The sequence below is a fragment of the Metopolophium dirhodum genome, chromosome 1, assembly GCF_019925205.1.
Source record: "Metopolophium dirhodum isolate CAU chromosome 1, ASM1992520v1, whole genome shotgun sequence".
Taxonomy (NCBI): domain Eukaryota; kingdom Metazoa; phylum Arthropoda; class Insecta; order Hemiptera; family Aphididae; genus Metopolophium; species Metopolophium dirhodum.
In genome coordinates this window covers 30,713,910-30,729,129 of record NC_083560.1, presented here as the reverse complement: position 1 = coordinate 30,729,129, position 15,220 = coordinate 30,713,910, and the positions used below count along the sequence as shown (strand labels likewise).

At 31.1% G+C, this 15,220-nt stretch overlaps 1 protein-coding gene across 1 annotated transcript in view; it reads right to left on the bottom strand.

The window, feature by feature from the left end:
- Positions 1-3,943, bottom strand: part of LOC132936136 (zinc finger MYM-type protein 1-like) — a 75,493-nt gene extending 71,550 nt beyond the window's left edge. Inside the window, exons 1-4 of the mRNA XM_061002825.1 lie at positions 3,484-3,943; positions 1,904-3,370; positions 1,717-1,822; positions 458-592 (exon numbers count right to left, since the gene is read on the bottom strand). Of these exons, the coding sequence (XP_060858808.1) occupies positions 458-592; positions 1,717-1,822; positions 1,904-3,370; positions 3,484-3,943 (2,168 nt within the window). The remainder of the gene's footprint in view (positions 1-457; positions 593-1,716; positions 1,823-1,903; positions 3,371-3,483) is intronic.
- Positions 3,944-15,220: the final 11,277 nt, after the last annotated feature.

The window sequence follows — 15,220 nt, the reverse complement described above, 5'->3', positions numbered from 1 at the left end:
TTATAACATACACACGGGTAAACAACAAATAGTATAGAAGCATTTCCTTTCGATTTAGAACATTCTAATTTTCTCTACCATTAATAATTATTGTATTGACCCCATTATAATACGTTTAAGCGATTTTTAATATTTCTTATTTAATGTAATTGATCAATATAGTTCTTTGTCGTGTTTTGTTTGGTTGTTTGTTTGTTTGTTTGTTTGTTTTTTTTTTTTTTTTTGTATAAAATGTATTGACAACATTGCCGTTTAATTCGGCTGTACATTTAAAACAATAAAAATCGCAATAGTGAAGCCCCTGTCATCATGAATTAATGGCTCCCTCGGCCAATGATAAATTGGCCTTCCTATTACCTTATATAGTACAATAATTTCACGAAAAATACCAGTAATTTTAATTTTAAGTTTCCTGGTGTGAATCGTAAATTAATTGACAGAAACTTAGACAGCTTACCTCCGACACTTTTGTGGCAGTTTGCTGCGCCAATAATGAGTCTTGGTCCTGGTGCGAAAGTCCGATGACGACTCGCTAAGTGACCTGGAACAACTGTTGCCTTCTTTATAATCAACGTCGTCTTTCTCAATGAATCTGGAAAATACATTAGAACAAAATATAATTTTAGTTTATCAAAATGTATACAAAACTATTAGGTATTTAATTCAAAAACTAAAGACTTATGTTAACATTTAAAAAAATGAAAATTACATTTAATAAAGTAAAACGTATAAAAGTCTGTCAGTACTCAGTAGTGTATTGTTATCAACACACATGCTGAGATATATTCAATATTTTTGAAACGTTTCAGCTATTAAATATTCTTTATTGTGTAAATTGCCAGCATCCTTAAAAAAATTTCAAGGAAAAAAGTGTGAGAAGAAAAAATTAAAAAGAAAAGCGGGTAAGTGGATGTTGGAAAGTAGGTAACAAGTGGGTCAATAATGGATTGTATTAAACTTAAATTCAATGATATAATATCATTGTATAAGAAAAACGATTCTGAGCAGAGATGGTTTGTCGTTTTATATTGTTATTATTTATTATATCCTGTAAGTTGAATTAATATTATAGTTGATGTGTCGTGTATTGTAACAATTACTCGCCTAGAGATATAGGTTATTAATAATAATAAATAATTAACAACTTCAGCGAGTTTTTCAATCTTAAAAAGTGGACTGTATCAAAAAAAAAAACACCACACAACATATAATAATAAATATATATAATAATTAGCATCCGTGTAATACATATGTGAGGGATGTAGGCGCCCACCTACTATATAATATAATATTGGACCGATTGCTCGATAGTCGAGACAATAATATATAATAATAATAATACAAAACGCCGCGAAGGCAATATAAAAAATAAACAAACAAAATACAAAACAATGATATGGTATCATAAACAATGATAATAAAAGCGCGTATCACTGTCGTGATACCGCGTTACCAGTTGTTGCCGCCGACCACTCGACTGTCCTTATGACCAAACCTCCATGACGACTGCTTGCCCGTTCTAATCCCGCGATCCACGTTGCTGATCGATGGCTGAACCACACTAATTATGCATGTGATACATGGGCGTAGCTAGGATTTCAATCAGGGGGGGGGGGGGCAGTGATGTAGCCAACTTTAAATCATTAAAACTCAATTTTTTTTTAAAGTATTTATTTATAATATATTATTCATTAATCATTATTTTTAAATTATAACAATGACAATCGTCTAGAGTCTTCGCAAAATCTGCTGAGAATTTTCTGTTGCATCTCTTCCTTTTTTTCATCTAGCAGCTTTCTATGCACACTTAGTATGCATAGACCTGAAATAATTTACATTGTATATGATTAATATTAATATAATTATTAATTAGCATTGATATAAAAAAACTATTTTGATTTACCATTCAGACGGTTTTCCGTCAGCGTTGAACGCAACCAAGTTTTTACCCTTCTTAACGTACTGAATGACCTCTCAATAGTGCAAGTTGTACATGGCTGAGCTAAAGAAATATGCAAGGCTTGTTTTATTTTAGGAAAGAAAATATCTGTTTCTTCTACTACTTCACTCATTTCCATGTCTGATAGTTTGCTTTTAGCCAGTTTTTTCTCCTTCCAGATGTTGTACCATAATTCTGCTTCACTTTCCAAGTCTTTAATTTGGTAATAATTGGCAAAATCATTTATTTTAAGTTTAAATTCTTTGGTGTTCATATCTAACATATTTGAAGGGTGTAATAATAAAAGTGAAAAAGCAGGTATGTTTTCATCAGAAAATCTCCGTTCCAATGAGGATATTAATGAATCCAAGTATGGAATTAGTAATGATCTCTTCCAGAATTCAGCCGAATTTAACGCTGGAGGATTCGAACGATGTTGTTGTTGTTTAACAATCCTAGGAAGATTAATTTCTGCTCCTATATTCTCAGCTGCTATGTTTGCAGCAGTTAATAATTCTTTAATTTCTGTGTCAGCGTGTTCGCGGTGATCTTTCACCATGACTACTATTTTTTTTATAAAATTTGAGCATTTCAGCAAATCCAGATTTTTTGATTGTAAAGCATTCACAACAGGCTCTAATAATTTAGAGTATTTTGCTATGAGGATAACACTCATTATAAAAATACTTTTATTTGCTACAGCATACAATTGAAAAGCAACTTTTCTTGTTGCAGTGTTCCCATCTTTTGACAATTTATCTAAAGCATGTACAATTATCTCAAAATTTTCTTTGAAAATTGAAATACTTCTATATTTTTGAGACCATCGTGTCTCACAGAATGCTGGTATGTTCGGGATACATTTTCTACGTAAAACAGATTCGCGAAAAAAGTTTATGATATCCTTTACCGTTGAAATTGTGTTACGTATTTCTGGAACACAATTTAAATCATTGACCACCAAGTTTAATTTATGACTTGCACAGTGAAAAAATAGAGCATGTGGATATTTTTCTCGTAAAATTGTTTGCACTCCATTGATTTTCCCTGCCATAGTTGCGCAACCATCATAGCCTTGTCCAACAAGCTTCGTTCCATCGAGACCTTCGTTTTGAATAAAATGATCCATTGCACTAGCTATGTTAACAGCATCCGTGGCATGTAGTTCAATGAAGCCTAAAAATTCTTCTCTGATAGCCCTTTTCTCATCATCAAAAAATCTAATCCCAATAGACAATTGCTCTGTTCCTGAGATATCAGCGGTCTCGTCTGCCATTATACTGAAAGCTACAGCCTTTTTAACATCATTAATAATACAATCTTTGATTACTGTTCCACTTATATTGATGATTTCATTCTGAATTTGCGGAGATGTGTAGATGGAATTTCGCTTGCCCTTTTCGATATGGTTTTGGAGATACTGATCACCAGCTTCAATTCACATTTGAATTAAGTCATAGAAAACTCCTACATCAAAAAATTATCAAAAATAAATAATTTAAATAATCCAATATTTTATAAATTTAATGATTTTATTCAATTACCTTCATTTTGACCTTTTCCTCTAAAGGGTAGATCATGGGTTCCGCAAAATAGTACATTTGAAATTATGGACGAAATAATCTTTCGATTTTGTTCTAGTATTTTTTGGTGTCCGGATACCATCATAATATTTATAGGTACTTCTTCCACAAAACTTTTAGCTGCTTCGGTTGCTCCTTGGTGCCAATTATTGGAAATATGGTTTCTACAGCCCTCGTGAATGTCTTTGTATCGTGTAAAAGGTTTGATGATAAATGAACCTAAAACACCTTGGACTTTTTTCGGTGGAAACAGAACACAGTACAAACAAAGAGCTCCTTTCAGTATTTTCGAATACGCAAGCCAAGGAGCATAGGCCTGTAACCAACTATGGTTAAATTTTCTCTTTGATCCAACAGCAATAGCATCCTCACTAAAGTTGTAATTTTCTGGTGGCGTCCAACAACGTTTCAAGATATCCATTTTTTGAGATGTTGTTAAATGATTAGACCGTCCCACCCATTGACCTATGTCATTTTCAAAACGTTCTTCATTTGTAAGCTTTTTAGAAGTTGAAGGATCTGCATTTCTGGTATTGCGATCATAAGAAGTGGAAGGTTCGTTGGAGGATTTGGGAATTTAATATATTCCTTCGTGTTCATCACTTCCGCTACTACTTATTTCTGGCAATTTTCTCTTTTCTCGACCTTAAAAATTACGAAGACTTATGAAATAATGATGTAAGTGATAATCAGGGCTCGAAACTTAATGCATTAAAAATTTGTTTGTTGTTGATAATTTATTAATAATAAATTATAAACATAAAATATGCGCTATGACACAGAAAAAGTTGTGTCCTATGTATTGTGGAATTTTGGTAATTCTACTATAAATACCAAGGGAGTGGTTTTGTCCCGCGCAAAACAGTTTTTCGCTATATTGTATGCTTGTAAGACGAAGACAACGCATGCGGGTATAGCGTCCTCTTAATATATCATAGTTGCGGCAGGCGGCGGTCACAATACATAGTGTATATATTATATAAGTAAAAGACTTTGTACTTATTTATTTTACTTTGTAACTATTTATAATTCTAAAACAAGATATGTACTTACCACCAAAAAACTTTCTTATGTCCATCGTGTAAAATAATATTAAATGTAAACGTTATATATTATATTCGTTACTTACGCGAACACAGAACGGCACGTACTGCTGTCTGCTGCACTTGATTGTTGACACTATCGCTGTTGATATTAATGTATAAAGCACATAACGATTAGCGTTTAACTCATAATTCAAATAATCTTTAGATAGACTAATCGATAAAATATAAAACGATTACACGTGTAGATATCACTCGGTCCCACTAAACTATTTTTAGACTTCATGTACTTATATCAAATTTAATATTTCAATTTTAACGTAAAACTTACACGTGCGATATAAGAAATACAATTTAGTTTGTAGTGCAGGGGGGGGGGGGCACTTGCCCACCCCTGCCCCATACTCGCTACGCCCATGATGTGATACGACGTCTCCTAGTCCAGATGACACATCGTACGCACAGACCCGAATGTCCGACGCACGTTCGGCGTCTGGTTGGATTGCACCCGCGTGCGATCACTAGCTACCGATTATTAATATTAAACTGCCATCTTGCCCGTTACTGTTTACGTTATTTAACAACAGCGACACACGGACAATAATTACAAAAGGAAATCCAGTCGCCCGCTCGCACTCGCGATCATATTATATTCATATGCCACCGATGGCAGATGCACTTGCGTATTGATATTCCGTAACATCAATAATATGAATATTATCGAATGGCTAAACAACGCGTAAATATATTACGTGCCGCAGCAGCATTAACAAAACGGTGAGTTCGGGAACAACTCGCGTCACACGACTTCGACGACTGCGATGGGCACGGAACAACGACTATCTTAATTATTGCTACAAAGTCCGTGTCCCTCGGAGGTAGGCCTCTGTTGGCGGGCGGTACTCTTTTCGCCCAAAAATGACCTTCCTCTTTTCGCCCACGTCCTCAAGTATGATAAAATAGTTTCCTCTTTTCGCCTAAAAATAATTGCATTCTTTTCGCCCACGGTTTCATGTTCGACATTTTGGAAAGCACTGTCTCAAGATGATTTATGATTGATATAATATCGATACTAATTGGTATGGGTTGTGAGGTTGTGACAATCTCGTATATGTATATCTGATATCAGAATTTTTATCTACAAACGGACGTAATAAAAGTGCTATCGATATAATATAACAAATAATATATGAGGCGGTTGTCGGTATTGCGGTGTAATTATATATTAATTTTAGTATGTCATTCACTTTCCTACTGAATAGGCGCTTGTGTTTTTTCTTTAAGTTTTTCCTTGCGTTTTTCGAGTGATGGAAGTTTTAGAATTTTGAGAAGTAAAAGGGGTTAAAGTTCAATTTTGGATCAACTAGTAAAAAAGATGGCTCTACCCGTTGGAGATGTGTAATAAGAACGTGTGATGCAAAATTATATACAGATAAAAATGATGCATTTTCTTCAGCCGTCGGAGAACATTATCATAATAAATATGATGAATCGAATATTAATCGTCAAATAGTCAACACGGCATGCAGACGAAAAGCAATAGAAGATCTCCATACAAGACCAAAAAAAATTATATTAAAAGAAATTGCTCAAAACGACGCGACGTCATATTTAAACGTACATGATATAAAAAGGTTAAGGAACAATATGTATAAATATCGTGCAAAAGTCTTTCCTTCTATCCTACTAATATAAATTAAGTTCATCAGTATATTGCCGAAGCCGAAATAAAAACTGTAACAAATGAACATTTTGTATTAGATAACTATGAAAATAAAAATGTAATAATATTTTCATGTGAAAAAAATTTACATTTCTTGAGCCATGTTGAAAACGTATACGTCGATGGCACGTTTAAATATTCTGCAAGATTTTTTGAACAAATGTTCACTATTCATGGATATAAAAATGATCATTATATACCATTAGTTTTTTGCCTGTTAGTTAATAAATCGGTCCAAACATATGAATTTTTATTTAAGAAAATCACCGATAAATGTAATAGCCTTGGAGTACTTCTATCACCGTTAAAATGTACGGTTGATTTTAAATATGCAATACATAAAGCTATACAAACTGTTTGGCCAAATACGGAAATTATTAGGTTATTATTATGATTTATTAGGTTTCATTTAACCCAATAGTGGTGGAGAAATGTGCAAAAATTTGGCTTGGCTACACACTATAAAGACAACACTTCAGATATTGGCAAGTGGATACACTATACGTTTGGTCTACTTTTATTGAATCCTGAAGAGGTAGGTGATTGTTATGTCGAAGATTTAATGACTGACTGTCCTGAAAATGACAATCTGCAAAAGTACTGTGATTATTTAATTGATAACTATATATCTGATGAAAGTATATTCCCACCAAAGATTTGGGCATCTAACTCGTCAGATTTAATCAGGACAACTAATGCATGCGAGTCGTTCCATTCATTCTTTAACAAAAGTTTTCATTGTAATTCTCCATCAATTGGTACGTGGTTGGCGGTTATACAAGAAGTCCAAACTGATGTCTATATTAAACTGAATAGTATCCATTTACAAAACTTTCCTAAAGATAGGAAAGTAAAAGATCGTCAACTAAAAAACGAAGACAAAATACAACAGTACAATAGAGGAGAGATAAGTCGGTATGCATTTCTTAAATCAATATCATTCAACTATACAAAAAATTTTAATTTAAATTAAATCCTAATCCATCACATAATAATTTTTTGACGACGTCATAACAACTAATGACAAATACATACCTATTTTATATTATATAATAATTATTTTAATGGGCACAAACATAAATACATTTTTGGAGAGTAATAGAAGCCGCTTCCTCGTGGTGCTCTCTGGGTTATGCTTAATGGCTTTATTAAATTTATTTTTGAGACAGTGCTTTCCAAAATGTTGAACATGAAACCGTGGGCGAAAAGAATGCAATTATTTTTAGGCAAAAAGAGGAAACTATTTTATCATACTTGAGGACGTGGGCGAAAATAGGAAGGTCATTTTTGGGCGAAAGGAGTTACGCCCCTGTTGGAGGCGGCCGGACGGGAAGCCGGTTTGCACTATACGGCGGCGGGGGGTGGGGTCTTCTAGCAGATTCTACGCCTTATCGGCGTAGACCCACGACAAAAATAAATATTGTCACCGCCGGAGTCGGCACCGAACAATAGTATTATAATATTTTATTCGTTTCTATGGTGATAGACAAAGTAATAGAAATTAATATCCAATTTTTAGAGGATTCATAATATGTCAATGGTTTTTCTCGTGGCATTAAATAACTATTGAGAAAATCGTAAAATGACCTATTTAAAGTACCATCTTGATCCAATTTTCTAAAAAATAAAAACTATATGTTGAAATCAAAGCACTCCTGGTAGAAATTTTTTATACAGGATAAAAAAAAAAAATAAACACCATTATAAAACCAATATTTTCCTCACTTATAATCACAAATGAGATTGAATTTAATTTAATTATGAATTTATAAACTGTTTAAGTTTTAGGCATTGGCACAATGTTGGGAGGGGGGCTTGGAGGGACTTAGTCTCCCCAAATGTCGGTCAAATCCTCCCAGTTCAAAATCTAGTAATTAGTACTAATTTTATATTCTGTGGTACTAAGCAATAGGCCTATAGGGAGGAGGGCTTGAGTCCCCCCAAAAAATTTAGTCAATTTGCGCAAAAAAAATATCAGTACAAATTCAAACAATTCTCATTTGCTTATATCAAAGTATAATAATGATTTTGTACCTATATATATATAACTATTTGATTTATACATTTTTATGATTATTAAAAATTAAATTTAATGGATAAGCACTTCAAAATGACATAATATTTATACGGGTCAATGAATTATATTTTACAATGCGTAACAGGGTTCTCTTAAACCGATTTAAAAATATTAATTTTTTTTTTAAATTCATATATAGTCATGTAAGTCATTCTTTCAGTAATAACTAGGGCCTGGATTTAAATATTCTAAAAACTGCAATAAAATGCTCAAAAAATTTGCTTAAAATGTGTTTTACCTTAATAATGCTCTTAAAAATTTACATATTAAATTATTTTTTTGTCACGCCTGCACCGAAAGTTTAGTTTTTGATGACGGTTGAAGCGTTGGAAAGTGACCTTTTCCCGTCCAGCTGGTGGTAAAGTGGAAATCGACGCTTAAAATGACGCTTAAAATAAAATAAAACCAAGTCGTTTCATTCATGAAATACCTATTGTTTTTGTAGAATAGTCTGGTTGTTGCATGGATCCCAGCCTGAATTACCTTTTCCGTAATGGCGCGATCAAAAAGTGTGACAAAAAATAATATGTGTAGCTAGTGTGGAAAGGAAATTTCAGTCTTGGGCGAAATGCGGCACACGTCGCCCGCGACATCCCACTGTTACTACACAATATACTATTTAAATGTTTTATCAGGTACATACCTAATTTATATTTTACAATAAATTTAAAATAATTTAGAAAACATTTATTAGAAAAAAAACCGAAATTTGATGAAAATTTGATTAATTAATTTGATCAATTGATATGGTGATGTATCATAGTAGAACAATTGACAATTTGTATGGAAAAATCCGAAAAACTATTAAACTGTAATGTTCTCGGTAACTTGGTACCTACTATCGTAGTTCTAATAGTAGATAAGTGGCTGCCGAGATATTATAGTTGCAGGTCGCAGACAATTTGTTTGATGTTGTAGTCGTGGTTGATAATAAATAAAAGACAGTTGTTGTTTTATTGTGAATTTTATTATATTGTTGATAATTTTTCTAAGTCCAAAATATGCTCGTACAGAGTGGCGTGAAGGTGCTTGCACTAATGGGTGGTAGTACACGTCTGAAAACAGGCCGATTCGGGCTCCCTTATATATGAAGTTCCCCGTACCCCTTGCCTATAGCTACTGTATCTCGACTCACGGATGTGATGTGTGTGACCATCGTTCCGGCCCACGCATTTTATGACTTCCAGTATAATTCTGTGTATTCGATTTGATATAATCATTTTTAATATAATTTTAATATTTTTTATAATGACTATCGTTGCGTACAGTGTTGTAATCAAAATAATCATTCTACTGTTTCATATTTTTATATTTTGAACATTGTGGTATACAGAGCAATTATATGGTTCAATGAGTTCCTAATATCCGTTTCTCAAACAAGACATTAAAATGTAATATTATTTAATAAACAGAAGGAACCCTTATTTCCGTTTCTATTATCCGATATATGCCGAATTACAGTATCTAAATTATAGTATAGTATGATTATGTACCCGTGGGATTTGTTTTACTATTAAGTAGTAGCTTGCTTACTACAAAACTAACCATCAAGAAAAACAATTAAATAAAGTAGTAAATCGTATAATGTACAAATATGCATTAAAACTAACAAAATAACCAAAAAAATCTATAAATTGGTCAATAAATGAAAAAACATCCAAATATGCAACAAACTGCAAAATAAAAGTTTCACCGTTGAAGTATCTGTTTTATGAAACAAACTACTGGAATCTGGAAATCAGTGTCTAAAATTACCAATAAAAGATGCACATTGAATTAAAATTTGGGCCCTCATAATTACTCATTAGATACTTTCATCGTGTTACCTATATATTGTTGGTTCGTTTATAAATTTTCTTAACGAAGGCGGAGTAATGAGTGCATTATTGTACTGCTAACATGAGTTCAGTTCCATACAATTTCCGTTATAATTTAAAATCATTTCTATGTGTCATCGTTATGTGGGAAAACACTTTTTGCTTTCTTAATCATTGAAAAAACATATATATTTATTTACAACAAAATAAACATAGCTATAAAATCCACATATTTTTTTGCGATTTTATTTAAATTTTTATTTATTAGTTATTAATAAGGCTATGAATTTAATGCACTTAAAACTATTAAATATGCATGCATATATGCACTAAAAACTGACAAAATATGCATGAAAATATGCTCTAATATTTCAAAGATATGCAGAAAAACATAAAAATGTAACTTTTATTTTTATTTTCTCCAGTATAATATTTTATTAGTTTTAATTTAAATATAAGTATTGTTACTCATTGATATGACTGATATTATGAGTATATGATTTTTTTGGACATGACTAGTCTTGATCTTTGTCGTATACAAGATTTGGTATTTGAACTATAAATAAGTCAAATTAAATTTTGGCCGAATCCGTTTTATTATACAGTGTAGCAAAAAAAAAAACATGCAAATACATTAAATTCATAACCCTAATTAACTTATTACCTATTTAACTATGCTCTATATTAGTTAATAATCGTCATTTAATTAAGTTTTTTTTAGAATGGAGAGGGGACATGTATGCATGCATCATTACTATATGCAGTTCAGTACTGCATAGTTTAAAACAGGATCACATAAATACATTTTATACTTAATACATTAATTCAAAATATCATTCAATGAAATCAATAATAAATTGCAGTGATGTAAATCGAACTATAAGGGATATGTTGCAACATTTTGCAGATAACTCAAAAACAAATAACAATAAAATAATTAAAACAATAAACAAACGCTTTTAGTAAATTAATATTATAACGACTATGCACCGTAATATATACCACTCGGAGGGATGCAATCGGTGTGTAACAATTTTATAATTATCATACACAATATTATATAGTAAGATAACTAATAATTAGCATGTCTATTCAATATAATGGATTATTCCACTTAGTATTAGCTTCGCATTAATTTTACGATTACCTGACATTAAAATTTATATTATTATGACGATTAAAAAAAGAAAAAAAAGTGTACTTAGGTACCTACATAATAAATTAATAACAATTGTTGTATGAATATTAAATATTTAATTACGACAGATAGCTAATTACTTTAGTTAAAGTTGAATAGTAATAGATCCAATATCAACGATTTATAATAACTGCATGAATCGCTGTCTGTATTTTCTTAAAAAGAATGATGCCACGATATTATTATACTATATTATAATATACAATATTCATTATAGTGAATAATGAATATTATATATTAATAATTATACTAACCAGTGCCCAATTATGTATCGTATAACGCGAGACGTTGATATCCGTGTAGATATCATCAATAATATATTTTACCTTACTTTAATGGATGTATAAAAAATACGAATGTATCTTTAAATTATCTTATTAAAATAATACAATTGAGCTCGGAGCGAACAAAATCGAACATATTACACCTTTGATTTTGCTGGTTAGTGTGGTGGATTTCCATTCGGTTGTTGTTTGTTCTTTCATACCGAAAGGCGATTAACGTTTAATCGATATTATTAATATAAACATTATATAGTATAGTATTATAGTTATTATAAAAATATATAAATTACAACTGCAGGTACATACGCGCCCACATTCAAACGGAGGTGTCACATTGCAGTTTGATTGCGATTCAACCCGCCGCATTATATAATTCGGTCACAGCTAATATAGCGTTGGATATCATATACTGAATCACAATATATCTAAATGTATTCTAGAGAGTGTCATTAATAGCTCATAAAGGTGTGTAGATTTTAACCTAGGTTTTATCGTGTGTCTCTAAACACGCAGGTGATACCGCAATATTAACTTAACGTTTTGACTTGATTTCAATTATTCTTAACTCATTAATGTCTAGCCTCGCTCATATAGAAATATAAAATCTACATAACTAACATCTGCAGAAGTTAGATAATCGATTTTTTTAAAAGAATATTATATTAGTTTAATAGAAAAAATATTAAAGTTATTATTGTGGTTTGTCAATTTTTTGAAAAAAATATGTAAGTACCTTAAGGTATTATGGCTTATGGCTGACATAATATACGTCTTGTAAGATTTTAGTCAGTTAACAATATAATATGATTAATCAGTTATCATGAATATACGAATGTACAATATTTGGTAAGTAAATTGTGTCTTTTTAAATAAAATTGAGTGTTGTCAATTATTAGAAATCTGAAATACATTATATACACCTTATATCCGCGTTTCTCAACCTGGGTGTCACACTCTTGCGGGGGGGGGGGGGTATAATTTTTTATTTTTCACCTATTTTGGTGGTCACGACGTTAAAAAGGTTAATAGTATTTTAATAATAATCAGTCTATTGTCGAAAGAGAGTTTAACGAATTTTGTTGTAATTACCTTTTCGTAAAAAATCTGGACGGCGCACGGGATATGCATTTTAGGACAGACAGCTATGTTTTTTTTTTTATCAAAATCGGTAGATTTTAACGTATATTCACATTGTTGAGTATATTTTTAGATTTCAGCATAAATTCTACCTACGTATTTAACGAAAAAATGAGTAAATTATAATATATGATCAGGTACTATATTGCATTTAATTGTTGTATATTGGATATCGTTGTATCAGTATGCACGTTGTGATATATTTCATGTACCTATCTACTGTAAATATATAATAATTAATATATATTAAAGAATCCAGGTATTGAATAAATATATATATACCGAAAATATTTTATGTAAATTATTATTTGAAATAATCGTTCGAGTCTATATGTATGTATGTATGTAAGCATGAATACTGTTTAAATATATAAGAATATCAAATATGTAACGATATAGGTATACAAGAATACAAGTGTACAAGTGTGTGCTTACTGTGTAAGTAATATATGAGTATGCCTATAAGTAGTATATATATATACCGGTCCTGGCGCAGTGCCTTATATAACAATAAAATATCACAAAGAAAACAATGTGCAAAAAGATCAGAAAATCTAATTGCAATAATAATTGAAATATTTTTTGCAAAATTCCCCCAAAATATTTTTTCTCAAAACTTATGTCATTAATAATTAAAATATTTTTTCGCAAAACTTATGTTAGATAGGTAAGAAAAAAGTCGAGCCATACTTTCAACTACCTAGTTTCAACTACCTTATAAACAATATTATTTGTACACAATTTTGCCTTTAGATTTTTAAAAGTTATACAGTTTTTAAAACATTACTTATACACAATTTTGCCTTAGGATTTTAAAGTTATACAGTTTTTAAAATAAAAAATAAAGATTTTGTTTCTGTTGAGATGTTGATTCCTGTTGAGTTGTTGAACTAATGCCATAATTTTAGAGGTCGAGTTGTTGAGCTGTTTGAAAGTGCTTGAGTTGTAGAAAAAAAATACCATAAATGTTGCCAGTTGACCTTCGAAATCAGAATTGTTGGAAAACTTGAAAGCTATAGTGTAGTAAAACTAGCTATAACGGAAATCGTTTTCCTTCTATTTGTAATTTACATGTTGATAAAGAAATTTGGGGAGATAAAGGTAAAGCTCTTATACAACCAAGATACAATAGAAAATTTAGATTCAAACAAGATTTTATTGGTAAAATACCTTTGGTAAAAGATTGCATACATTTAGAGACAATTGGGGAAAATACACAATTAACAATAAGAGCCATTGCTATGACAAAATATCGCGGAAAAAATAGGTATATATTTGCTATTGAAAATACGGAACATCTTTACATATCGAATTATTAGATGAAAAAATCAATGGAAAATTCACAAATAGATTTTAACAGAAAAATAAAAATTCAATTAGATTTGTTTAAGATTACACCAAGTAAGAATAAGGAGTTAAGAGTTTTCTGTTCAAATTAATAGAAAATATATATTATTTTATTTACTGTCTTATATTATATAACTATACGATAATTCTAATAATGTTACATTATTAAAATTGAAATTTTATAGAATTTTATTGCAAGAATTATCTCGTATATTTCGCAGTTCTGTTCGTCGGATGCCGGATTCTGTTTAAATTGTTTGTAGCTGAAAAATAAACTTATTATACAATTAGTAAAATTTAAATATTTTTAAAAATTGAAGACGAATATTCCAACCCATGTACCGCTCAATACTATTACATAAAGACAATTTGTTTTATATAATTAAATAAATAAATAAACAAATAAAAATGGAAAAACTTAAGACACTTTTAGATATTCCCGGGAGTAATTTAAAAGTCCATTTCACCAGCCTCCCCCCCCCCCCCCAATATTGAAATCTCGGATTTTTTTTTCACTAAAAATTAGCATGCAATTAGCATGTATTGGCAAGACTATTATCATAATTTGCATGGCACTATTTAATGAGAAATAATCAATAAACTTTGGGGGGCTGTTGAAACGTTTCGCCAGACCCCCCCTCCCATCCTTGAAAAAAAAAAGATTTTCCCGAATTTTTTTAACCAATAATTAGCACGCGATTAGCATGAATTGGCACGCCTACGCACGGAATTCGCACGCCAATATTTACCGAGCAATCCCTCTTTCTTTATTTTGACCGTTTCGCCAGCCCCCCCCCCCCCCCCCATCCTTGAAAAAAAAAGATTTTCCCGAATTTTTTTTAACCAATAAGTACCAAGTCTGCTTATTTTGGCTACTAATATGAATACAGTTATTTTATATAATGATAAGATTAAGTTGTAAAAAATTAATTAAAATTATTAATACAAATCAATAATACCTACTTATTGTATGGTTGAATCGATTAGGAATCACTTAGGTATACATTTACTACTTGCCTGTTATACTGGACCCTTTTCGTTTACAACAAAATAAAGGATACGACGGGATGAG